This window comes from Lepidothrix coronata, unplaced genomic scaffold, assembly GCF_001604755.1.
Source record: "Lepidothrix coronata isolate B3197 unplaced genomic scaffold, Lepidothrix_coronata-1.0 Scaffold135, whole genome shotgun sequence".
In the NCBI taxonomy this organism is placed as follows: domain Eukaryota; kingdom Metazoa; phylum Chordata; class Aves; order Passeriformes; family Pipridae; genus Lepidothrix; species Lepidothrix coronata.
In genome coordinates, this window is record NW_016690315.1 from 2,572,385 (window position 1) to 2,599,658 (window position 27,274).

A 27,274-nucleotide genomic window follows, 5' to 3' on the forward strand; every position below is an offset into this window, starting at 1 on the left:
AAAGGAAGCCTAGAAATAGGAAAGGATTTGCAATTTATGATCAATAATTGGAGCGAAGCACCTGCTAAGGCAGAATATTAGATTGCCTCATATAGTGACAAATGATGAGACAGAGGAGTCCAATGACTCTTGTAATGTAAATTGATTTCAGATTATTATGGATTCTCTCTTTAGTTGACTGTGATTTCACAGACATCCATGGAAAAGAGTTACAGTGCTCTAAGTCCATGAGTTTTGAATCTACATGTTTGGGGTTTTAGGCAGCACGTTTGTTTTTGGTTTTTTTTAAGTAGCCCGTTGAAACTGTGACTGCACAGAATTTACTTTGAATAAAAATATTTTCCATACTATGAGATTTCTTTTTTTGTTGCTTTTCATGAGCTGTATGGCCACAGTAGTTAGTTACTGTCATTACATACTCTAGAGCCTGCTAAAAGGAGCAGTCACATTTTTCTTCCCTCTTTCTCTGGGCTGCTGGCTGAAGTCTTTCTTCCTTGGAGCACTCTATTACAAAGTTGCTCAGAAACAACAGGCAAGGAGAAAAAAGCTGCAGTACCCAAAGAGCAGGGACCACTGAGTGTGTGCCTGCTTAAACCGTACCTGGCATTCAGAGGAAATTATGTCATGCAATGGCAACAGAAACATTTCTGCAAGTGTTTAGACACAGGAAGATTGTAGCAGCATTTGCCATACCATGTTAATCTCTTTCAGATTTCCTGTTACAACAATGTAAACCCAACATCATATCCACACTGTGATTATAAAGAATCTCTTTTAGGAGGACACCAACAAAGATAATAACTTCCAAGCAGTGGAGAATTTTCAGATCTATTTTCCTGAAATCCCCTTTTTACAGAATATATATCACTTTCTGCTTTGAATTTTATTAATGACAGTAGGTGTCAAGACTAATGTTGCCTGTTTTCAAGAACGGTGTCCTATGAGAATAGTATTTTAATAGACTTTTACCTTTCAGGATGTGATGGAAAGATAAAGAAGAATTAAAGACCTTTTTATAACATTTTTGTCACTCATTTGAAATGTTTCACACTCTAATAAAGGGTACATTAAATGCAGACATACTAATAATCTGAAGATTTAGCCTTTAGTCACTGAAAGCCAGAACTGTGAAAACTAAATATTTCAGAGTAATCTGCATGTGAGTAGATTGTGTCTTTACCTTTGCACCTACAATTTGAAAAAAGGGGTACCATGTGGGCACAGCTAAGCCTAATATTTTAAGTTTCTGCCTTTGGAGGCTTACTGTAATACATGATTTATTCTTTTGCTGATAATTATTCTTCAATCAAGAAAAAAGAATATTAATAATCTATAGATTTGGAGGGACTTTGTGATTAGCAAGGACAGTCTCCTGTTATTATGAAGATCTGTATTAAATAAGCCAATGTTTAGAACATTAAACTGTACTTCTCTTAATTTTCTTGACATGTACTACTAAAATACGCTTCATGAAAGAACAGTGTAGTCTACTGTAGCCTACATATTTAATTCTATATATTTTGATTATCTGAAATTGCTTTAGTTAATCTGAGCATGATTAAAAATGTAACTTTTACTGATTATTTATCATTCGCCTTTTGGAAAGATTGCACTACTTTGCTATGCTCAGATGTATGGCATGTCAAACACAGTAAATTAGGCTTTAAAATTGTTTTGCATGGTTATCTTCCCACTATCTTCCCACTATATGAATTCAAACTACAATGAAAAATGTTGAAATGCTCATAAATAAAGTTTTGAGTTGGATTTAAAAATAGTATTTTTTTCTCATAGTGCTGCAAATAGCCTATAATTATTTTTGTCAAGTATAATATTCTATTGGATTAACTTTTTTGTCTTCATGTATAAAATTAATTTATTCTTAATTAAGCAACGGTAATGGTCATGAGTAAGACTGAGACCACTCTTGGAAGGTTTCAGAAACAAATGAAAGGAATTTTCCAGAATCAAGAACAATGAAGAACACTTGAAATTGATAAATCTGATGAAGTTTAAATTATGGAGAATCTCTACTGGGAAAATTCAATACCGTGAGCTACTTGTCCAAAAACCCAAAACTTTCTTCTACCTTAGTTCTACAATTACACTGATAACTTCTTTGTAAACAGGTTTTGTAGTTAAGACTTTTCTGATGAACTATAGGGCAGAAATCTCAGTATTCCCCTCCAGATGCCTGGGATACTTCTGCAACCCAGCTTCTGTAATATGACCCCCAGAGTACTCTGAACACCAAATAAAAATCCCTAAGCAAAACTTCATGTAAAATATTGTTCTATCTAGCTCATATAGTGCAGGTATATAGGGTGTAAACAGAGAGAGTGATCCACATGGCAGGCATTAGTCATTCATCTGAGTTAATACACTATTTGCAACTGAATGACAGAGGCGAATGGAATATAGCAGAAAATATTTTTTTATTTGAAATTCAAGTCAAACTCTAAATACAAACCATTGTCTCTGTGGTTCTGGAAATTTTAACACCTCTTGTATATTCTTGTGACATTCACAAGCAATTCTCCTGGCTATATATAGAACAGAAGTGTTAAAACAAAGGTCAAAATGTCCTGAACTTAAGATGTTGAAAGTACAATAACCTATATAGAAAATATTCTGTGATGGCATATTTTGTTCCAGGTCTAAGGATTCATAGTCCATTTCAATTTTGAAACACCACCAAAAAACTTTTTTCTCAAGTATTTTGTGTTATAGATAGTAACAGAAAAACTTCTATTAGCTAAAATACTGTAAAATTTGTTTTGTTTCTAGAGATATTATGCCCAGAAAAAAAAATCAGGAAGGATCTACAGAAAATTTCTTGACATATGGTCTTCTCAAGTTCTTGGGTTCAGTGTGTTGTTTTTAGAATACTGAGAAGTAAAATCCATGCGAGTTCCTCCATGATTTCCTAGGTTCTCTGTAATTTGATGTCCATATGCTTCTTTTCATCCCTGCATGATGACAATGATCATGCAACCATGCAATCTGCTACAGGTCACTCACATGGCATATTTTAAAGGAAATTAAAACTCACAGAAGACAGTATAGACTAAGTCTGAGGGGTTTGAAGGAATGTGGAGTGTTGGGTTGTGCGTCTCACCACTTGACAGAACTCAAATATCTAGATATGGTTGCTCTAAGAAATACTGTTTGCCTGAAAGGGTAGGATATGGTGAAAGGACAATTTAGATACAGGAACTCAATACATTAAACAAGTCTGTTATCACAATAGTGAGCACAGTTCAACACTCAAGATTTGAATCTGTCAAGGATCAATACTTGGCTAAGAAATTAGTGCAATTTTTAGGGTTGAAGTTAAAAAACTTCTCTAGGAATATTTGGTGCAACAATGATGTCATGCAATGTCTCACTTTGGAGTAGCCAACACTTTCATTCAGCACAAAATAATAAGTTGCATTTCCTTTCCTGTTTTTTAATCCCCTTTGAAAAGTCTTTCCCTTGTCAGGTAAGGTAATTTCTCAAAATAAAATAAATTGGAATAAGAAATATTGACAAAGTTTATTTGAAAATGTCAAAAAAACTCTCTAGATATTTTCTACCTTACTTTAGTCTGTCAGCTAAAATTCATCTGAATTTGCAAACGATTTTGTATCTGTCTTCCTCTGTTTTCTAAAATTAGATATTCACTGAAAAAACATTGCCTTTGTCAAGGCAAAGTGAATTGTATAAAAGCTTTGTGTACATCTCAGGAAGAAGGCATAGTCATGATCTATATGGTGTTTCACTGGGAATTCTCTTCTTTGCTGTATTCTGGGTAACTGGAACTGTCACAATTCTGAATGAGAGCTAATGTAACCTGCTTAGGATGTTTCTGTTTACAAATGAGCCTGTAGTAGGTATTTCTGCCTTCTACCCACTCTGGTTTCTTCCATTAGTAAAGAAATTCTCCTCTCTACCAACATGATTACAAATTTCACCTTAATTTTATCATCATCTTTGGAATAGCTGCAAGCAATTTATATACATGAACCTTCTAATTGACTTAAGATGCCTTTCTTGGGAGGATAAGAATTAGGGAGCATTACTAAATAGGTCAATTCCCATGATGTTATGGTCTCTGGATAGTCCTCCATTTTATGCATAAAAAAACCAAAAGATTTTCTTACTGTGTCTTTAATGGTAGAAACCTTATCCTCTCTGTGAATTTAGAAAAGGAAGAAAGAATTAGTATTTAAAGTGAATGATTATCCATACCCCCCACAAGAAGACATAGATTGAATCCAAGCAAGCCACAGAGATTACTGGAAAGCTGGCAAAGGAACCATTACCACAACTGTTTTATCAGGCAGCTGGGAAGAGAATGAGAATAAGTATTTACTTCATGAGGGCAAATATTCTCTCCAGTACTCTCCCAAAAGGAATATACTTCAATCTACCAATAAAATGGCTACATTCAAGAGAATTTTAAAGCATTGTAGTGAATAAAAACTGAGTATATAGTATTTAATCTAAAAGCATTTGTCTTGGCTTCTGTCCAAATCTCTTGCATAATTATACAACTTACTTTCTGGTCTTTTGGCTAAGCTCCAGTGAAACATCAGCTTAATATCTACTAAGTATGTTAGAAGTATGAAAACTATATCCTGCACGAAAGATGTGGACTCGGTGGTCTGAAAGGTCTCTGCTGCAGCCACCGTGTTTCCATGACTACCTTTAATATTAACAGTAAGTGTCCATCCCCTAACACTAACAATAAAATCCTCTCTTGCAAGGTATGGGTTGATTTTGTGTTTCTCTCCTCACAGTTAGCCACTTTCTCCATTTTACTCTCCATTTAACTTTCTCCATTTAACTTTCTCCATCTTGGCTCTCAAAGGAATTACTCTCATATTTCTTTTCCCAGTTCACCACACGTTTTTTTCATGTGGTCATCACAGTAGCATTTGGTGGTGGAAGACAGGCAGCATTGGACAGGGCTCTACTTGGTAATGTGAGCCAGAAATACAAGCAGCACACCACTAATTGTTGTGAGCAGTGAAAATTGTTCAGTGACCCATGGAGGAACGACTGACTAAAGCCCATTATTTTTAGTCCACATAAACACCCAGATTCCATTTCCCTACTGTTCACCCATAAGAAAAGATTCCAAAGTGAGGCATCTTTACGTAGAACGAGTAATAGGGACTGTCCTCATGCATTTATCTCACAGCAATGGGAGCCTTAAATGGTTTTATATTTCATTACACTACTACAGCTGTTGAGCTGGGCAGTGGTAATGTTGAGGGTTATTTTGCCAGCCATAAACAGATGGCATATTACTGTGCAAAACACTGCTGCAGTGCTGTGAAGACAGTGGGTGAAATCCCAGACAAGGATGGCAGTTCTTATGTCAGCCTGGATAGTACTTCAACAACTGGTTTCTCGTAATGCTAACAATCATTAAAAAAAAGTGTATTGTGTTCTACTGGACAGAAAACATGAAGCCAGACATTTGTATCAGAAAAATTGTTGTGCTATTTAAGAGCACTGTAGAATACCTTAGCTGGTCTATATGAGTGCAATACAGAAACACAAAATGCTACCCATAAAACATGTGAAACTAATAATTTTGTAAAAATTAACAGGTCAAAGTCTATGTAATTTGGAGACACGAGTTTTTCCAGTAGATTGCAGAAACAAGAAAAAACAGTGAAACCAGGAAAAAAATAGGAGACTAGATGGTCATGGGAGGTTTCTTTCAACACAAACTATTCTATGATTCCACGGATTAATATATGGGGAACACATTGGTTATATAGCATGGAAGTGAGAACGATTAGAGGTGGACAGGGCAAGTGCTTGTTGTAACTTTCCGACAAACGTTTCAACTTCTTCATATCTTTATCTTCTAGCAAATATTGCCTCCAACCAGTAAAACCCTTTCAGATTAGACTGTTAGGGTCTGAATTCATCCCTATTACAATAACTCTCACAGAAATAATTATGCTTACAGGGTGTATTTTACAAGACTTTTTAAAATAATAGTACCTGAGCTATTAAACATTGACATCCATGTAAGAACATATACCTATTTCTATATCATATGCAGCTAGATTTTTCATCTTGATTATAGGGTAATGATATGGAGTATTAATTTAAGACTGACAGAGTAGTAACCAGCACCCATTTTTCTTCCACATATGTTTCTTTCTCTCGTACAATGAATTAAATTACAAAGGGGTTTCCCTGATTTGCATCTTCACTACTTAGCTTTTTTTCATTTTTTCCAGTACAAAAGCATCCTAAAAGCACTATGTTTGCTATAATTCGGTAGTGAAAAGAAAAATAAGTAAAAAGATATCTGGAATGTTATAACAGATACTGCAAGGAAAAAAATTCCTACTAGAAGCAGGAAGATTTCTAGAAAAGAATGAAGTTTTAGGTACGTAATGAGCATGAGAGAAATTATTCTCTTCCCCTATGAAGCTTATGATGCAACGCCCCCAGCCTATAAACAGTTATGTAAATGCTTAATGTGAAGCATATGAGTCACCTTGTAGCTTATAGAGTGTTAAGCAGTTTCCTCATTGCACAAGTTTAGCTTAGACCGGAGTGATAACAAGGGTGCTTTCTGCTAAGGTTTCACCAGCAATTTGTTTAGAGCCCTTTCCAATGTCTAGGCATTTTATTTGTTCTTTTCCTCGTAAGTTGAAAGTAATATTACCCTACAGATTATACTGAATTCAACTTGACGCCCCCTATATAAATGCATTGATAAATATTCCCTTCACACTTCTTCAAGTAGCCTGCCAAAACAAGTAACCTCTTTGAGGAACAGATGAAGAATAAAGAATAAAGAAATGAGCAATCACAAATGTAACAAGCAGCGCTTGTTATCACAGCGACATTTAATGGTCTCCACCAGAAGGAGGATCCACTGCAATTTTAATTTTATTTTTACAGAAGAAACAGTATTGATAGAGCTACAGTAAGCAACACATCCTACAGTTATAACACTTATGAGGTTCAGAACAAATGAGCTTGGGTACAGAAGCAGTATAGATGATCCAATACAGCGTTTTACAGCTATACTACTTTCAGAATTGTAACTATTATATCTGCATATTGGTTTATTGTGTGACATATCCAGGCATACTCATTCATTCAGCTGATGCTCTATTGTGGAATCTCTTTGACTTGCTGTCATTGTAGTTTAATCATACAAAACAGAGGACTAGAGGATAAGTTTCTCTGAGACCTGGTGGCAGGTAAATTAGAAGAGAAAATGTCAGTAAGTATCCCAAAGTCCCACAGAACACATGTTAGCAGAGCTGGAACTAGACCTACATGCTGAGGTCAGGAATTTTTGGGAAAATATAGTCTCACCCAGAACAAATGGACTTCACAACATTTTGGAAAATCAAACATCTCTAGGTTTATGGCAAGTCAGTGGAGATCCCCAAGCTTCCACTGCCCTAGTCCTGAATACTGACAGTCATGAGGGATATTTTGTACCTGATTAGTAAAGCTACAAGTCTGAATTTCCCATGGGCTAAGGTTGTCATCTTGGAAGTAGCTTTACTGTCTGACATGACAGGTATGCAAATCTTCCTGCATCCTGGGTCTTGAGATGGTCAACAGGGAGGCAGTCTACAAGCTACAGCTTTGAGAAGCTCAAGATGAACTTTCAAGGTTGATGTATCCAGGCAGAAAGACATATAAGAGTTTCCAAGATCATTGATATGAAGCTTGCTAGTGGAAAAGTCTTGGGATGCCCAGCCCCAACTAGATTACTATCCTAGTTTTAAAACTGTGAGAACATAGGTGGGTCAAGATCCAACAAGGCTGCCAAACTTCTTCTTGCATCACTTGAATTCAGACTCTACAAGCCCTGGGAGAAATATCAGCATCCTATCTAACAGGCCAGCCTTGCTTTTGTGACTATCCTGGGCTAACAGCTCTGAGGTGCTAATCTATTCAAATTAAATAAACTACCAGACAAAAAAAAAGTCAATAAAAAAAATAGAAAGTCTTTATTATCAGAAATCCTGTTTCCTGCACTCTTTTTCATCCCACTATCTAAGCCACAGAAAATTAATTCTGTTGAACCCAGTGTGTCCAGTCCATGAATTATTCATTTACAATCAGTTGATAAATAAAACTGTAAAAATTCTATGTGAGATATGTTTTTATTCCTTTCTATTCAATCTAACAATTTGCCTTTGTAATTTTAAATAATTTATTGAAACTTCTCTTGTTCCCACTTAGTGAAAGTAGCTAGTAGCTTTGCATTTTTTGTCTAAGTGAAAATCTGGGGATTTACAGCTCTTTACACAAACAAGAGCTCAACTGCAATATCTCCCATGTCACTAAGGTAAGTTTTTATTCATAAAAGTGACATTTGAGTAACTAATAGCTTTTTAATAGAGATACCTCTAAAATGAATATAAAAAGCAGATTTTTTTTCCTTCAAAGTCTTCATTTATGCAGAAAATGTCATGTCAACCTTTTTCTTCTGCCTTTTCAACAAATGCTCTTTTCAAACTTAAATTTCAGTTTCATTCTAATATGCAACATGTGCTAATCATATTAGGAATGATTAATTTTATTCAGAATGGCAAACTGCTGCTTTTAGCTAGTTCTTATTTGTAATGCCACTCTTAAATGTACAGCAGAAAAATCTTTCTGAAGGATGAAGTGGCTGTTCTCAGCCAGTTCTCTCACTCTTGCAGTGCTTTGCTTCATTTTGTTGACGTTTTAATTTTTCCTGATCAGTCCCCAGACAAAGTAATTTCATAGTATTTGATGATCTCTTATGTTAGGGGCCTGCATATTTCAGCCTTCTTAAATTTATGTATGAAGACAGAGGTGTAAAATGAATCTCCATGTTAACAAGGTTCAGGCTGCCTCTCACCTGACCTGGGTACTGGAGATTTAGGCCTGCAGTTTTCTCCAGGAGGGGAGGTACTGGAAATTGCAAGGGACCTTTAGGATGGAGAGAGGAGGGATAGGATAGACAGGGTGGATGTGGAAACATGGGCAACAGGAATGTTGGGGACTTTTGAGGAGAAACAGCAATATCCGCCTCTCTCAGCTCAACCTTTTTCTGGAACATGCTTTTAATCTGTTGCAGTGTCACCAGGTAGGTGCCAGTAGCCCACCTCTAAAAGGATATCTTCTCGTTAACATCGTCCAGCTCTCCATGTACACACTCCTGAAGAGCTCAGGTTCTAACCTCAACAGCAATCTTTTTCTGCTTACCAGCTATTCCCTCCACACAATACTGGTCTAAACATTCAGAATGGAAATAACTTTTACAAGAATTCCTTCTTGCAGCATAAGGAGAAAAAAATGAGCAAGACATTGAAAAGTTACCAGTGTTCCTATTGAATTAGCTTTTCTCTCACATTCATAAGGACAGGTATTAGTTTTAGAGACTGACTCGGAGGAAATAGAAAAGATACAGGACTGACCACCCCTTGTCATCCTATTACCTGCCTTTGACACCAAAGTGCTGCCTGCCATCACAGTCTTGAAAAAAATCCTCACTTCATCTTTAAGGGACCACCTAGAATAGGAAAAATTTTGCCTTTTTCCTTCTGCCTTTTGTTATTGTCCTCTGTTTTTTCATGCTTCTTAAATTACCTTATTAATTAACAATTAAGCTTTATCATCTCACACTATGAAGTGTTTTAGGATAATCATTTTTGTAAAGTATAGTTTAATGTACTTGTTATCCAAAATCTAATTCATTTTAAAAAAATCCTGAACATCTCTTTTCAAATTTGAGTTATAGCTATCTCTGATTACCCTGAAAACTGGAGAAAATATACAATAAAAAGTTGGAGATGAAGCACTCAATTGGATAAGATCACTTAGCTGTTTCTTATCATACCAATAAATTTACATCTTTTAAATTCTCATGTAAATGCATGTTTTCTTTAAAAAGCACATTGCTGAATTTCTCTCAGAAGGCTTTTCTTTTTTTCTGAGTCCTAGTCCTAATGAAGCTGATTCCTTGTCCTGTTTTATATGCACATCCTGTTAGAACAGAAAAATGGCTTACAGAGGACAGCAATACGACCTTGCCTTTTAGTATTGGAATTGCTGTAGTGTAAAGTCTGTCAAAATTTTCATCATAAAATTAAGGTTGGACTCAATGATCCTTGTGGGTCTCTTCCAACTCAGCATATTCTGTGATTCTGTGATTCAGGGACTATGACTCTCTTATCTAGATGTTTGCCCTCATGCTATGGAGTTGTACAGGTTCAGGATGCTGAGATAATAGATCTTTGCTCTGATTCAATATGGATGACTGTTTTCTTTCCCATTTTGTGTGCTTGAAGATCAATGATCCTAAATTAACATTAAAGTGTTTTAAAGTGGTTCTTTTCTCCTCCCTATTCTCATCTCAGATATTCCATATGACTTAATTTAAGACACATAGGGATTTAGACTCCTTTGAGAGTGTACATTATGCATATAGGAAACTATCTGGATACGTAATCATGCAATACTTAATGCCTAAGGCCATTAATTTTAGACTGTTTTATAAATAATACTCATTTTCATGTTTGCAATTATGACACGTTTTTAAATGAATGGATGCCATTTAGACGGCAAAGGACTGAAAGCAAACACTATACTAAGTACCTTCTAAAAATCCATCCTTGTTTTACTCTCCAGTAGTTTGTAACAACACTTACAAATTATTGCCTCAATAAAAATCAAATCCTACAGCTGCAGTGGTATTCTTTAGACCAGGTTATGGGCTGTGTAGTGCAAGGGTTAACACACCATCTTCTTCTTCCATAGATCTGGACTAAAATTCTAGCTCCAAGTCACAAGTGCAAATGGGTTTTGCAAACTTACCCTGATCCCTTGTGTACAGGTGTCCACATTATAAAGCCATCATACAGCCTGGGATGACTGGCAGCCTCAGCTCTGGTGGGGCAGAGGACCGGCTGAGTGGTGGCACCTGCACCTCTGTGGAGACCTGTGCTGTCAGAGACACCAGCCTGCCACCTCTCTCCTTGCACAGTTTGTATCATAAATATTGCATAATGAATATTTGTCTCTGTTCCTGTAACCAGCAGCTGTCACACCTTATATTTCTATTGTCACTCAAACCCTGCTTTTAGTCCTTGCTTTGAAAATTGAAAAACTGTTAAAAGCACAAACAACATTCCAGACAATGTTCTGTATTCCCGGGGCTTGAATGGAACAAGGTGAAATTTTCCTTCTACTTTTTAGAAATGCCACAACTCTCATGTCTCTCAAAAAACATAGAAAATTAAAACAAACAAACAAACAAAACAAAACCAAAAATCACAACAACAACAAATCCTTTACTCCACTTGTATATACACAGCACGGAAAGTAGTGTATGGATATGACATCAAGATTTCAAGCTTATTCCCTTTTCTAAACTAATTTCCTTTAAAGTCGGGTAGCACATATGCAGTGCTAGCTGGATTCTTTTTATTCCATTGATGGCACTTGGAGAGCTGCCTTCACTAAGTGTTGTCTATCAACATGCAATTATATTGAGGTATAATCTAAAAATGCCTGTCTACCTTTCATGTAGAAAGGAAGCTGATCAATAGCAGTAGATTCCAGCATGTGTATGATCCAAGAGTATAACATATTCATCATGGAGAAGCAATTGAGTTTTTCTATTTGCATCTTTGTGAACTAGAGGGTGTGCGTTTTTTTAATGGATTTTGTTTCAGTGTTTTCTTAAGAGAACAGAACTAACTGACACATGCAAGAGAAATAGAAAGATTACATGATATAATGACTGCTGTGTAAAAGGAGAAAACCTAGTGCTGTTACAAACAGTATACATTCCCATTTTCATGCAACAAAAATATTTGATGTGTTAGGATTTTTAAATTATATAAACAGATATTAATCTATGTGGTACGTAATTTAATTGCAAACAATTTCTAAGGATATGCTAAGCATTAGTATTTTCTCTGTGTGTTGCAATTATCTTCATTATATAAGGTGGGAACACCAAGATTTAAAGCAGAAGCACATTTAAACTATATATATGTATTTACTCTTTTTCATTCTTTTGTTCACATAGAAAAACCGGTATGAATAAACATGAAATACCCTTCTACCATCAGTACTGCTTTACCACAGTAAAATGGAAAGTTGGTGCTGATTTTATTTATCTGTTTTATTGATAATCAACAGGTTCAGTTTATCAGGGCTCAAATTTTCAGTGTTTCTTAATGGCTTTCCTGGAGCAAATTTGAGCAGACAAGTTGTGTCATGTGTTTTTGAACCAAACTGAAGTATTTAGATTCACATAACAGATGTGGTTTATTTCAGTTGTATTTATCCTGTTGTGCCACATTGCTTCATGGGAACAGTAGTTTTCCCCATTCAAATGTTTGCCAGACTAATCTGGGTCTTTTTCAAATGACATTTTCAATCATATGGTCTGATCTGATGGAACAGATTACTTAACGAAAATCTTAGAACTACTAATGTTTCCAGTGTGTGCTGAAGAGAAAGATCACTAGAGGAAGATAGAGTGTTTAATTATTTGTTGTTTGTTATTTGAGTCTCAGTTTCCTTAATACCCACTTAGCAGGTGTAGGTGACACTGTGCATGCTACTTCCAAAAACTCTGCTTTTAAAAAAAAATCTTCCATATGCAGCCCATCTCTACAGAATTTTTCAGAACACCTCCTTGCCCAAATAATTTCCTGCAGCCTACTCAATCCATGGTAGACTTGCTTATGAAGAAAGAGCAAGGAGAAGAGTAGTCAGACTGACCAATGGAAAGTAAAACCACAGTTTATTATTTAATATATATGTGTGACTCCAAAGCTGAGAATTTGCTGTATGCACTCAAATTACCTAATGATGATAAAACACTACAATCCCTCTTTCCAAAGCAGTTGAAAAGCAGCTTTTATGAGACATACTAGTAAAACACATTTTCTAATGCTGTTCATTAAATTCTATGCCCAAAGAAATCAACTGGATGAACAGTTAGGGACTGAAATAGCCACAAGAAGTTGAATTTGAATGTAAACTGAATTGCCAAGTCTGTTTCTTAAGATTATCGACATTTGCATTTCAGTGTGACCTGACACAGTAAGTTGTTTGCTAGAACTCCCAAGAGTTAGCCTATTTTGGAAAAAAAACAAAACAAAACAAAATTATGTTATTTATCATTATCTAGAATCCAGAACAATGTCTGCTATTCTTTGTACTGAAAGGGTTGTGCAATGCACCTGAAAGGGAGGCTGGGAGAAGGTACTGAGGCTGCAGTTGGTTGCCATGATTTATGAGCGGGTTTTTTTGACATGGACTAGTACCCACAAGAGACCAAAGCAAACCCACTGTATTCTGTTAAGAAAGAACAGAAAAACCTCTACAGCAAGACATTTGAATGCTTTTGTCTGCTGGAACAACACTCTTCAGGTTAAAAATAAAAAAGTCCATTATATCTACAGTTTTCACAGGTAAAAGAAAGTGAGGTAGAAAAGGAGCTGTGCTATTGCAAGTGTGTTGTTCAAGAAGCTCCTCAGCAAAACAAGTCTAGCAATAGCTGTGTTCTAACCAAGAGAGACATCAAAGTCCTGCTTTGAATTGATGCTGCTTTGCCTCTGGATTCTGTTCGGGAAGGAGGAATATGATAGTGAGTGCTGTAATGGCTTGAAACTAGTACAGAAAGTATTCCAGCTGAGTAGTTTCTTGAGGCCCATAGTCATCTACGGGTTTTATGGTATTTCTTATTAATAAATATTCTTTATCAGAGGCACACATATTGAATAACTGACTCTTTTGTTTTTCTTTTGCCTCCTAATGTAAACTCTCTGAAATGTGAAAAGATAAACAGGAAACCTCTCTGCTTTTCTAGAAGTTTCCCAAAATATGACCCAGAGTAGGACTTCACAAAGCTAAAGACACACAAGGCCTTTCTGGTTGTCAGTGATTGCTGAGAGTCAGCAGCATCCCCGGGGTGTTACCTACTGACTCTCTTTTGAGGCACAGGAAGAGACTATATGGTCCCTATGGGAGCCCTTATGGGAGTCCTTTATGCAATGGGAACTTAGGGTTCCTAGCCCAAAGGTTATTTTCTTACCATATAGCATCACTAAAATGCAAAAACCGCAGCACCATAATCAAAGGCAGTATGGTTGAAAGAGAATCCAGAAAGAAACCACTGAACAATACTAAACTGTGCACAGAGTGAACAGATTTAACGCTCTCAAGTCATAAGCCTGTAAGAGCTAAGAAATGTGAAGTTTGACATTTAGAGCCACCTTCTTTTTTTTTTTTTCCTCTTCTTTTTTTTTTCCCTGATTGGAAATATTTCATTACCTGGGACATTTTCTTGGAACTTATATCTAAAAACAGCTAAGCTTTAAAACAGAAATTATTTTTTGATCTCATAGAGACTACACAGTAAAAAAAGTTTATAATTGCATCTGTTTAAAAAAAAAAAAAAAAAAAAAGAGAAAATATCAGCTTCTAGAGTAAAGTTAAGTCAAGCTTTTAAAATAATTGCAGTGGTTTTCCTTTTCTTTAGCAACGCTTGCTTTATGCTTGGGATAGTTGTTTCCCACTCCAGCCTCTACTTCTGAAGAGGAAGGAGTGAAAAATACTTGCTGAACAGCTAATTTATCAGCCTGACATTACCATCCATCAAGAGCAGAGGCCTGCTGTTAGGAAAATCAAGATTATTGGTTCACGGGTTTTGTTACCTCTTGTGAAATGAGGGCAAGTTTAACAATCTATGTATCTGAGAGATGTTCTGGGCATTTCGATCCCCAAATCCCATACATCACTTCTTTTTCTGCAGTCTGCTGTGGTGGTTGCTGTCTTCATTGACTCTCGACAGTTCTGCTGCTACAGAACCCATTCAAAGCATAAAGGACTTGGTTCTTTTCCTTCACTATGAAGCAGTCCAGTACAAGTTTTTAATACTCTCAGGTTAATCTTAGATTTTACCATGTCTTTTTGTCAGTATAGCACCTTATAAAGTGTTGCAGAGTCCAGTAGCTCAGGGCTGATGGCAGGGAACATGTCAGCAGCAACTTACAGCCACCTCCATGAAGTGTTCTGCTGTTGAACTGTAATTCAGAAGAGGGAAGCCGTGGAAGCCAAAAGGCTTTTCATACGACAGTGGGTAACTATGAGTAGGTGAGCAAGTTTAGCCCTATGGTGATTGAAGACTATTTTCTTAGTAAAAATAACAAAGACAACTCTAATGAACAAGAATTAGGCTTTTTTTTTCCCTTTCCAATTAAAAAAAAAATAAATCAGAAATTGAAGGGATTTTTTAAAATCCAATAAATAGTAATATCTACAAATTCAGTAAAAGTTCAAAAGCTACAATCTCTCTCTTATCTGGTTGAAAATTTTCCACTGGTGTTTTTTTATGGTGAAAGAATGGTTGTGTGTACTCTAAGTTTACACAATTATGGCCTGAAGGAGTTATTAAAAATGTAATTCAGATTTCTATGTAATCAACATTCAGCTTTGCAGCACAGCAAAATATGGACAGGCCTATTAATGAAGAAATATAGCTGTGTAATCACATTCAGGACTTTGTATGATGCTTGCATGATAATACTTAGTGGAATGATTACACCCAGCCCTTTCAAACCTACATCTACTGAATTCAAAACAGAGGGAATTTGCAGATTGTGTCTTTACAATCGTATGGATACCAGACCTGATTGCTTGCCAAAGACTTCAAAACCTACCACTCAGTGATGGGGCTTAATTTTACCAGAGATTAGCTCTCAGGTTGCAGTTATATTTCAGAAAATAGCATTTTGATTTGCTTTGGTTTTTTTTGTTTGTTTTTTTTTTTTAATTTGTCCTGACCTGCTGTATGAAACACGCAGCGAGACAGTTACGTTATGGGAAGAGAGTACAAGATATCAAGATGCAAAAATATGTATGTAAACTGGAGGGTGGCATAGCAGTAGGTGATGCTTTTTGCAGGTAAGAAAGGAATCAAGAGGAATCTCTACAGTTCAGCCTACTCTGAGAGAATACTCACAGATCTTGAGCATATGATCATGTGATCAAGGCAGGTGGCTGAAAACTGTATGGTACCTCATTTTCCTTTGTTATCTTCTTTTTCTTAATCACATTTGCATGAAGGCTATCAACAACTATTGAACTGTTTTAGGATACAAGACTTCTTTGAAAACCAGAGCAGCTTCTACTTACCTGCCTTCTGGGCTTGGCAGCGACATTGGCAAAGCAAAAGGGTAATTGACTTTGTGAGGAATAGGTGCTGATCTGTCACACATAGAAAGTTAACAGCTTTCACAACCCTCCACTTGAAAGACTGATATTTTGTCAGTATTTTTTCTCAAATGTGAATGGAAAGAATTGTATTTAATTCCTGTGTGAGAGATTTTGATTGTCTGTCTTGCCCTTTTGTAATCTTTAGATGTTACCATTCCAAATAAATGGTATAAGTATTTCATATACATAAGTTTTATAAATGGCTTACTTTGCACAGTAAAATAAAGTCCCACATTTCAGTGCACTTTACATTTCCACTCTTTTGGCCCTCAATATTTCTAGATATTGAGCATGGTTCTAAAACACTTCTGTAATATGTCTTGGGAGATTCTTCTGAAAAGAAGTTGCAGAATATGTCTGATTATTGTCATTGCTTCTAAGAAAAATGGTTGTACTTCACTGAAGAATCTGTCAAATCAAAGCTAGAAAGGATGCTATCTTGGTGTATGTTAACTTGCATGACTAATGTTGCAAGTGTAATTTAGATGACATTTCACCAACCACAAAATATTCACTATTTGCTAATTACAACTAGCAGGTTCTTAGCAGGCTGATATTTTTAATTAGAACTTATACACTAGGATTTGACTTAGTTTGGGGTTTTTTTTAAATAATGTTTGGAAGTTGGACAGTGCCCTCTGCTGGACTTAGGCTCCCATAGCAGTAGTTTGCAAAGTGCCCCAAATGTTGTCAATTAGTGAAAATGAACACAAAGTCAGTGTTGCTCTGCAGAAGGGATTTGCTGGTTTCGAGGAAGTATACTTTGTTTTAGTCCCTTCCTGCATTCTGCTCTACGTGGAAGCATACTGTGCAACAAAAATTGGTCTCATTTTAGATGACAAAGAGCTTTTGACTAATTTAGTTTGAACCCTGTTGGCTAGGACTGACAGTGAGACTTTATCACAGCAAGCAGCAGAAACATGTAGTGCTATGTATTCCAATTTTTGCAAAAATAAACTCAATACAGTAAGAGCATATTCATCTTCAGAAATAAGGGTGATGAAGAAATATGCAGTTGAACTTTTTGCGTGTTTAAGATTTACATGTCTTTATTGCATTGTTTCGAAGTTTAAGAAGTTATACTGAGAAGTCAAAAGTGTAATTTTTCTTTTTATGCCTTCTTTAAGGTATTTGGACTTTTTGTTTGTTTTTTTTTTTTTTTTTTTTGAGGGGGGTGGTTATAAAAATAGCAACACTACCAGTTTCACTTAATAATTCTAATCTCATGCCTTTGGACTTTCCCAGGGTCCATTAAACAAAAACCAACCAAACAAACAAACCCTCAAAACAAAAGTAAAAACAAACAAAACCACAAAAAAACCCCAGACAAAATAAAAACAAAATCAAACCCCAAAAAACAAACAAAAAACCCCATGACAAACAAACAAAAAAACCCCAAACAAACAAAACCAAAACAAAGCCATTTACCCAGGATGTAACTTTAATTTACAATATCTCATAGCAAAAGTGACAGAGAGAGATGAATTTCCCTAGTAATTTAATTGAAAACATTTAGTGAATTTACAACATGAATTTAAAATCCTTCAAAGATAGACTATAAAACTGTAATAATTCAGCATTTACAGGAAAATCGAAATTAGTAGCATAGAAAGCATTACATATCCCTTCATGAAACTTTTATGGTTTTTAAATTGCTTCTCTAGTTTTTCTCAGCACAGAAAACACATGGAGGGAAATAGCTGCATAGGGTTAGCTGCGAGTGATTTCCACTAATTGACCAGCAAGTTGTTTTATAGATTAGCTTAAAGATGATACAAAGCAGCTCTTTTGTTTATTGTGTGCTGCATGTTTTCTAAAAATCTGCAGACTTCTTAAAAGGCAGATTGCTCGTGCAGAGCAGCTGTTCTGTGTCAAAATATGCATCCTCTCTCTGCTCACTTCAGAGGTGCACTTCTCGGGAAAAATGCAGCCCATCCTCCAGCACACACTCACTCACTCACTCTCATGACAGCAGCTCTGGAGTAGAGATGAAGATGTGCTCCTAGAATACTCTGTCCACTCATAATATTGCCCTTCAGTCAGCCTTTATTTACATATGCCTGCAGCTGTGAACCTCTTTGCTTCACCAAGTGAGCTCCATGCCCTCTGCAAGGAGCTGTGAGCTCTGAAGTGACAGACCTCCACATTAATGGTCACAGTTGGTCATTAGCTTTCCACTGAATCTTTCTTGATGTCCTGTTAATGAACTCCCCACCGGCTTGTTGTGAAGATTGGTCAAGGTAAACAGTACTGGTAATTTATAGCTGAACCCCCGGCAGGCAAACGGCCTCCACTGAGTAACTGCAATAAACACAGTACTACTAAGTGGCAACACGTTCTTCCTAATTTATTTCTCAGTTGTAACTATTTCACTTGAAAGGAAGCTTTGGATTCTATGTTGAAAAATATGTTTACATATTTTATTTGGGGGCGAGAGGAATTTCTTTAAGAATTAAATAAGGAAAACAGCCTTAATCTTAAAACTCTTTTTATTTTTGGCATATTTTTACCCTTCACAGAGCATGTTTTCTTGAAAAAAAACATTTCTATGCACATGAAATTCACCTCTAAAAGGCTCAGAAGCCCTCTCAGTTACAAAAATTAGCTCTCAGGTGGTCCCTGTTAGATGCAGGAGCCTGGAGAGCTTTGATGGTTCAGCACCTGTGGTGTTTAATCTCAGTGAATCATGGATAAATTGGCCAGAAGTTACAGTCCCTCTAGCTGTGATCTTGCTAGCTCTTAAAAGCTATAAAGTTTCAGCCGGGTCCTGGCTTGGTAGGAAAGCTCTGGAAAAAGACCAAGAAGTGGCAGTGATGCATTAGGTAGCACTCTTCCCTTTAAGACTGGTAGATAGTGTCATAGGGGTTATCCAGTTATCACAGGATCCTGCCTTGGCTTTAGATGGGCAGGTACCTTTCCCCATTTCAAGAGTGAACAGATTCCACAGTGGCCAAGACATTCATAATCCTTTAAGGTTTTATATTTTCATTTTCACTAGTTCAAGTATCATAATTTTGATGCAAAACAAACAAAAAAAAAGGTGCTATATATCTGCAATGAAACTGCCATAAGAAACTGGGTTTGCATGTCCTGGGCAAGAAAATTTATCATGTTCTATTACAGGTTTTCATGCACTTGATGCAGATTAAGCGGTGTCCCGATGCTCATCTCATTTCCTGCAAATGGCTTCAAGATTGTAAAAATCTTTCCCCCCAGTGCTTCCAAATGGCACTTCTTGAGCTGTGTAGAGATTAAGTAGTTGAGTTTCCAGGAAGGTGTCCTGATCATTACTCCCTGACGTGTGGAAATAGGAGCTATGGTTGTCTTTAGAAAGACAGTTTTTGCCCTCTCGTTGAAGTTACTCACCTTACATTTGGTAACTTTGCTCTAAATTATATGAGATTATAAAAATTTCTCATTACTCAGAGATTCTGTTTCATACTCTTTGATTACAAAAGAGATCCTTCTCTCCATCCTGGTTTCAAGTACTGGGAGACTCCTGTTTCCTTAGTAGGCACTGCTGACAAAGCATGTGGCTCCAACCAAAACTTTGTGAAATGACTAAAAGCAACCAAGTTCTTAAACAGCTTGTGAAAGCAGCACAGATGGTACTTGCTTGATGTTGCCCATCTTGAACAAAAACATTTAATTCTGCACCTTTTATAGTGTGGATGTGAGAGTTCGAGACAGAGGAGTCATATGCTTTTACAGAAAACCATAAATCATTTCATATAAATAAGACACATATTTAATAATTGCTCATCTTGTTATGTAGCATCCTGCATTTCTTTCCATGCTAAAAAGTAAATAAGATGTTCAAATATTAATGTCATATGTTTGAGAAGGACCAGGTCCTGACCCAAAAGAGTGTATTTTTAAGGAAATTCATTGAACCCAGATGGAATTACGACATCTCGATACAGAATGAAGTAGTGCTAACAATGTTTTATTCTTATTTTTTGTCCAGGAGCTATGGACAGTGAGCTTTAAAATCCTAAAATCAAAAACTGAAAGTGTAAATAAAATATGAATTTGGTCTCAGCCGTAATACAAACTCCATGAAAATACTCTTCGTGGGGGGTGGGTGGGGTGGAAAACACTCCTTAAATCACAACACTTCCTTGAATGGCTGTGTATTATCCACTAAAGAAATGCATATAGCAGTTTAGAAGAGATGATGCATGTTGAGACAAATATCTTTACAGCACTGAATGGGAAATCTTTAACTATGTGTCTGTCCTCTGGTTTTATCCAATCTTAATGACACACAGAATGTGTGCAAAGTACTGTTTCGATCCCTGTATGTGCTCTGGATGAACCCCGAAGCCAAGTGATGTAAACATAATGTAAGGCACAATAAAAATAAACCAAAAGTGAAGGCATATTACATTTTTAAATTTTCATTATAATGATTAAATCAGTAACACTGTACATATATAGAATTTCTGCTCCTTGCTGCATGTGCCTAATGGTTATCCCCATTCTTAACGTGAGACACGTCCCACAATGTACAGAATGAGTTTGCATGTGCATTTTTTCAAGTGTCGGTGTTTAATACCTTCCTGCTAAGATAGCTTAGCAGTGAGCACACATCTTTCTACTGGATGTCCCTTGGGAATGGTACTCTACAGGAATATACCAGCCTTTCTGCAGAAACCATTGCAAAGCTGAACTAACACAATATGATTGCAGGTCTATTTTACCTAACCTTTATCTTTTTCAGAGGAAACATGGAAATGTTTTGTTAAGACTTAACAAACATAACTTTTGTTAAGCTAAATCATGGTTAAGCTAGGTCCTTTTGGAAAAACATAATCTTTGATTTCCTTACCAAAAAAGAAAACTTAGTGAAAGAATAATAAAAAACATCCTGTTCTTATGTATAATTTCATTTTTATTGTATTTATTTTCAGAAAATGTATTGAACCTAGTGTCAAGACAAGTAAATACTTTTGAAAATTTTCTACTAATATAGTTTTTTAATTAATTAAAGCAAAAATGAAAGCTTTTTTTTACAGATTTTGAAATAACATATTTTCTTACATTCTTTGTAACAGGTGGTTCTGCTAATCTAACCTGCCGAGCTTTCTTTGGATATAGTGGAGATGTCAGTCCTTTGATCTACTGGATGAAAGGGGAGAAGTTCATTGAAGATTTAGATGATAGTCGAGTCTGGGAAAGTGACATTAGGTAAAAGATAAAGCTTTTTTTTTTTCTTTTTTACTCTATGTTTTTGTGATACTTAATGTAATACTTTTTATCACAGACTAACTCAGGAGCACTTTGGGTCTGATCCCTTTTTGCAACAGCCATATTTTATCTTTTCTTCTCCACAAGTAGAGAATAGAAAAATGCACTACTCAGCCAGATCTCATATTAGAGAGTTGCAAGAGCAGAATAGCTGCCCAAAAAGTGTTGTAGTGTTGACGAACTGGAATTTACAGTGGCTTTTTCAAACTGTGACAGTCCACAATAACAACCGTTAAGACACTTAGTAAGATGAAATAAAGAAAAATAAATACATCAAGAAAAACAGCTCAAAAAGGCATTTTCAAACATAGAGCCTTAAAGAAATGCCAAAGTCTGACTTCCCTTTTGGAATATTTTGATTTATTTTCTTCGTGAAAAAAAAACTTGATTTTTCAGGGATGTTATCTGGCCTGTGAGAGCCAAGCATCCTGTTATGTGGGCTGCTTATATCTGCTGAAATACTGGCATTTGTGCCTTGTACTTCTACTGCTCCTGGAAGTGCTACCTCATTTGGAAATTAAGGAAAAAAGTGGGTTTGTGTTGAGAATTGCATGCTTGACATGACATACCAACTCCTATCCAATATGAAGCATCTGCTCTGATCTGAAGGGATTCCTTTTTCATTTATAATTCTGTATGTGTGTATATCACTGAGTTTATCATGGATAAACCCAGAAATAAAGGCACATCTAAATATGCATGTCATGGTTTAACCTTAGACAGCAACTAAGCACCACACAGCGGCTCACTCACTCCCCTCTTATCCCCCTCGGGTGGGGAGAAAAATCAGAATAAAAGTAAAGCTTGTGGGTTGAGATAAGAACAGTTTAAAAATTGAGACAAAATAAAGGATTATAATAATATCAATAATATTAATTGTAATAATAAACATATATTACTAATAATAATTGCAATGAAAATGAGAGAAAGAGGAATAAAACCCAAGAAAGACAATATAATTGCTTACCACCCACTGATCAATGCCCAGCCTGTCCCCAGGCAGTGATCCACGGCTCCTGGTCAACTACTTCCAGTTCATATACTGGGCACGGCATCCTATTGTATGGAATCACCCTTTTCCCAATTCTGGTCACTTGTCCTGGCTATGTTCCCCCAAAACTTTTTGTGCATCTGCTCACTGGCAGAGCGTGATACTGTGAAAAGTCCTTGACTTAGGGTAAGCACTGCTCAGCAAGAACTAAAACATTGGTGTGCATTCAACATTATTCTCATACTGAATTCAAAACAATACGCTGTACCAGCTACTGAGAAAAAAGCTAACTCTATCCCAGAAAACTGAGACAGTGCATTACAAAGGAAACTAAGAAATCATGGATGTGTTATCTATAGTGATTGTCCATAAGAGAACAAAATTAGCCTATTTTACTTCACTTCTTACATGGATATTTACAGTGTCAACAAAAGACATGAAGTCAGGCTCAGTTTCAGCTTAACATTGAACTTCTTCAGTATAACCAAAGTAACAGAAACATTCCCTTTAACAAAATCAAGAAGACCACCTTGATACTCAAGGTCATCATTGCCAGATATAGGTAAAATGGAAACACATTTCACCTCTGTGTATTTCGAGGTCAAGACCAATACACTAAATGGTATGTGACACTCAGATCAGATATTTTGCATCTAAAGCTTTTCCCAAGCCTTTCTGCCAGTGACTTGGCTTTCTGATGACTAACAAAAAGGTGAAAAGAACTCTGTTACAACTTTCTTTTTTTTGTGGAGGGAGGAGCAGAAAGGCTGGTTTCCACTTCTTACGTCAAGCCTGACATGAGGGAGCAGCCTGGAATAATTTGTCATTTGCTTTCCTGGGTTCCTAAAACCACTGACGGTCTTGCTAAGAAGGAGAGATAGTAATGTGAAGACAGGTGGAGTCTTACAGAGGAAGTCTTTTATTTACCATCTGTATGAACTAGAGGCATCTGGCATACCAGCTCTTTCTACTGTTTTATAATACATAATCAAATCTTATACTGCATTCTAGAAATAATCTCTCAGACCATGGCATGAACATGTTGTTTCTGAGTGGCGCATTGAAAAGCCTCAGAAAAAGCACAAATACTGTGTTTGGCCCAGACTCTTAGTGTGACTCTAAACCCCAAAACAACAGTTTTCCCTTTTCTCTCTTCTCACGTTCCAAGACTTCATGGATCAGGGTCTCCATCAGAGTGTGCAATGATATATTATCAGTGTGCATATCATTCTGCTTAAAGAAGACAATGAACTGAAGCTCTCATTAACATTTACAGAACCAATCCTCCTCATTAGAAGTGAGGAAGAAAAGGGCATGACAAAATTTGATTAAGATTGCATCAAACCATAGCCAAGTTTGAAGCCGGAGAGCTGTAGGTTGTAAGCAGCATTATTATGTCATGGTTATCCAGTGCTCCACTATGACACAAGTGGAATAGCAGTGATGGTTGGTTTTTTTTCTCAGGGTTCTCAAGGAACATCTTGGGGAGCAGGAGGTTTCCATCTCATTGATTCTTGACTCTGTCGAAGAGGCAGACCTGGGCAATTATTCATGTTACGTCGAGAATGGAAATGGGCGCCGACATGCCAGCATTCTTCTACACAAAAGGGGTAAATATGCAGCTTTTCTCCATGAAACGGTAAAATGTAGGGGAGATTTATTTTTTACAGAGCTTCTTTCTGATGCAAGCATGAATTTTGGTTTCCTAAGAACCAATAGTCAGTTATTATTTTCCCCTAGGAATTTGTACAGCTTGAAAAACAAACCAGAAAGGATGCTGTTAATTATGAATGCCACTGGAAAAAATACACTAACACCTTTTAAATATATCTCTATAAAAGATGCATTTAATAATTCCTCAGTTTTGAACTTAATAAAGGCTCAATAGAGAAAAATAGTAGGAAACAACAGCTAATACAACTGAAATAATTTTCTGTAAGAAATAAAATCAATTATTTGAAAAATCAACAAAAATACATTCCACTTCTATCAGAAATGCCACCTAAACCCCATGCCAGGAGAGTTCCTTCATTGCCTAACTGTGGACATTTTCCTTCTAACACTTTTGTTTAACATTAACATTTCTGAAGTGAGACATCATGACAGAAACCTCTGAGAACCTTCCTGTTTCTTCTCACCACTCACATCCCATGATTCCACCCTGTCTAATAGCCACAGCCATCTCCCACAGAGATGATTACAGAGAAATGGAGACTCTCTTGCAAATCAAGGCTCCCAGACCCATTTTGTCCACTTTACCTCTCAGAGGGTGCTCCACGTGCCTGGGATTGACACTCCCCACCCTCAAGCAGCATCTCACTGGCCTAAGAGAGCAAAGAATGAGCAGGAGCAGTGTGTGCACTTTGGTGTCATTACTGTGCTTTTTTTAGATTGCTTGTAAAGGTGAGCAAACCAGGTTCTTATTGTGGTGCTGAAGTACTTTTGGCATCTCAGTTTATATCAGAGCAGTGATGTCTTCCCTAAATTTACTTTCGTAGCATGCAAAGTCTGTCTAAGTTTAGAAGGAAACCATAAATCAAGATAGTGTGACCAAATAATTTAAACATATTATGTACCTCCAATTAATTGAATAGAACTAATTTGTAGCCATTTTTCTGAACTCGTCATTGCTTCTTAAAAGATGAATAACCAGATGTTCTGCTTAGCCTGGCATTTGCCACATTTTCTTGAATTCACTGAGATAAAAAACTAATGTATTAAGTAATTGAACCTCAACAATATACCAGTTAGTAGTCATATATTCCTCGTTCAGAGACATTTGAACCTGGAGCAAGATCTTAACCCAAAACACCACTGAAATCCACTGGCTTGTCCTTAATAAATAAATTAGTTGATGAGACACCAAAAATAAAGAATTTTTAAGGCTTAATTACTTGAAAGGCTTTTTAAGGCTTTAAATTACTTTAAAACCAATACTTAATTGACATGATGAGTCCTTATTTTCTCTTCCATACAAGCAGTATCTGCAACACTGACAACACATGCTTCTTTTCTGTTCTATGACCACCAGATTTTTAATCTAACAGTGTAGGCATGAATTTTGAAAGAGTCTGCTTTCCTTGTTTCCTTTTTTGTAGAACTCAGTAAGTCAAACACACCACAGTGTGTGGCCTCATGATGACATACTTCAGAGGAAATAATCTCAATATTTAATTACCCTTATGAATAGTAAAATGATAAAAACAGCAAAAAAACTCCCCAAAATATTTTTTTCCTCTTTAAGTAAAGCTGAATCTGAAATTGATTTGGAAGCACAGTCTGTTGTGCCCTCAAAAAACAAAATGTACCTGATACAAGCCTTCTACACACTTTGCATGTTGACAACTGTTTCAGTGAAATGATAAATTAAGCATGACAGATAAAAATTTGAGCTAGTCTCTGAGGTCTCCTAGGAAGAGAAGCTTTACACTTCTTGCTTAGTCTTCTGTATATCACCATGACAACCTTTTGGTTTAGGTTTCCTTGTTTAGATCCACATTTAGTCTCTGCTAGGAATGAGTTAGCTGTTTATTAATTTCCGATTATTTGGCTGACTTAGAACGATTGGGACCTAACAATTAGGAAAATTTGCTTCCTGAACACTAAGATGTTTGCAGAGTATTAGTTTTGGCTGGTTTTCTAGTTAGTGATCTTTTTTTTTCCAGCAGTATAAGTCAACAAAGGTGCTGAATCTGGAATGTTCACTGCATACCTGAAAAAGAAATTATAATCCTTCTTAAACTTCCTCTGTGGAACATTATCACCAGGATCAGAAGGGACAGCAAAGCAGAAAGCTCTGCTACTGAACAAAAAGCGTTCCTGGGAAAAGAGGTATTTAGGGCTAAACGCTGCAGTGGGGATTCAGGTACAAAGTTTAAGCCTTTCAAACACCCTTGCAAGTGCTGCTTCAACCTGGTCAGTATAGTCTCTGTAAACTTAAAAGTCCAGGGGGAGATTTTAGAAATACCTATAATTAACAGGCCCTGAAAGGGCAAGAAGTCCAGAGTCTAACTCACTAGCAAAACCCTGGATGCATCTTCCTTAATCTTCCCACTCGTCAGCCCAGCAGGAACACACACTCTCCTCACAGAAACCACAAATGGTGGTCCCTATCACAAACCAGTGCCTGGCACATTCAGACGGGGAGAGGGGGCTTCTGCTCTTTCCCTGACATGGTACTGGAATGGATAGCCAGAGCCTCTCCTTTCCCGAAATCAATTAATTTCAGGAAGGGAGCAGAACATAATGCCCCCAACTCCAACACCACTTGGGCAGGAAAAGTGAACCTCGTTTCAACATCCGGCACCGGGAGAAGGCTGGGACGCCTCGTACCTCCCTCTAGTGTGGACACCGGTGCTCTGCATCTCGGGGAGCTGAGCCCTCATTTTCTCCTGAGCTTCTTTTGCTTTCTGATGCAAGTAGAGAAAACCTACGATCTATGTTTTTCTGCTGCCAGCTAACCATTTTTAGACTCCTAAATTTCCTCAGATGCTGTGCATGGGGAGCATTTAACTCGAAGCTAAAGGCAGTAGAGCACTTTAAGCATGACAATGACAATGCTGTTTCCTTTTCTTGTTCATTCCTACAAAATTTGTCCAATAGATAATCAGAAAAAGAGAGGGATCAGAACTCAGGAGATTTAACTCTCATTCCTTTCCTCCAGCTTTTGACCAAATCCGTTTCACCTTTACAATAATCAGGTTTTTTTTCTCTTTTGTCTAAGAAAAAAAAAAATCTACTTGTTATAATCTAAGGCTGATTTTGTCATTTACTGGTGATAGC

At 36.6% G+C, this 27,274-nt stretch overlaps 1 protein-coding gene across 3 annotated transcripts in view; it reads left to right on the top strand.

Annotated features, from left to right (window-relative positions):
* LOC108503304 (interleukin-1 receptor accessory protein-like 1) overlaps positions 1-26,853 on the top strand; it is a 666,680-nt gene extending 639,827 nt beyond the window's left edge. For 2 of the 3 annotated variants that reach the window (XM_017827163.1, XM_017827165.1), the window contains 3 exons: positions 21,309-21,441; positions 23,957-24,102; positions 26,158-26,853. In XM_017827163.1, the coding sequence (XP_017682652.1) occupies positions 21,309-21,441; positions 23,957-24,102; positions 26,158-26,165 (287 nt within the window). In that variant the 3' untranslated portion in view covers positions 26,166-26,853. The remainder of the gene's footprint in view (positions 1-21,308; positions 21,442-23,956; positions 24,103-26,157) is intronic. The other variant, XM_017827164.1, reaches the window with a different exon arrangement.
* The last annotated feature ends 421 nt before the right edge of the window (positions 26,854-27,274 follow it).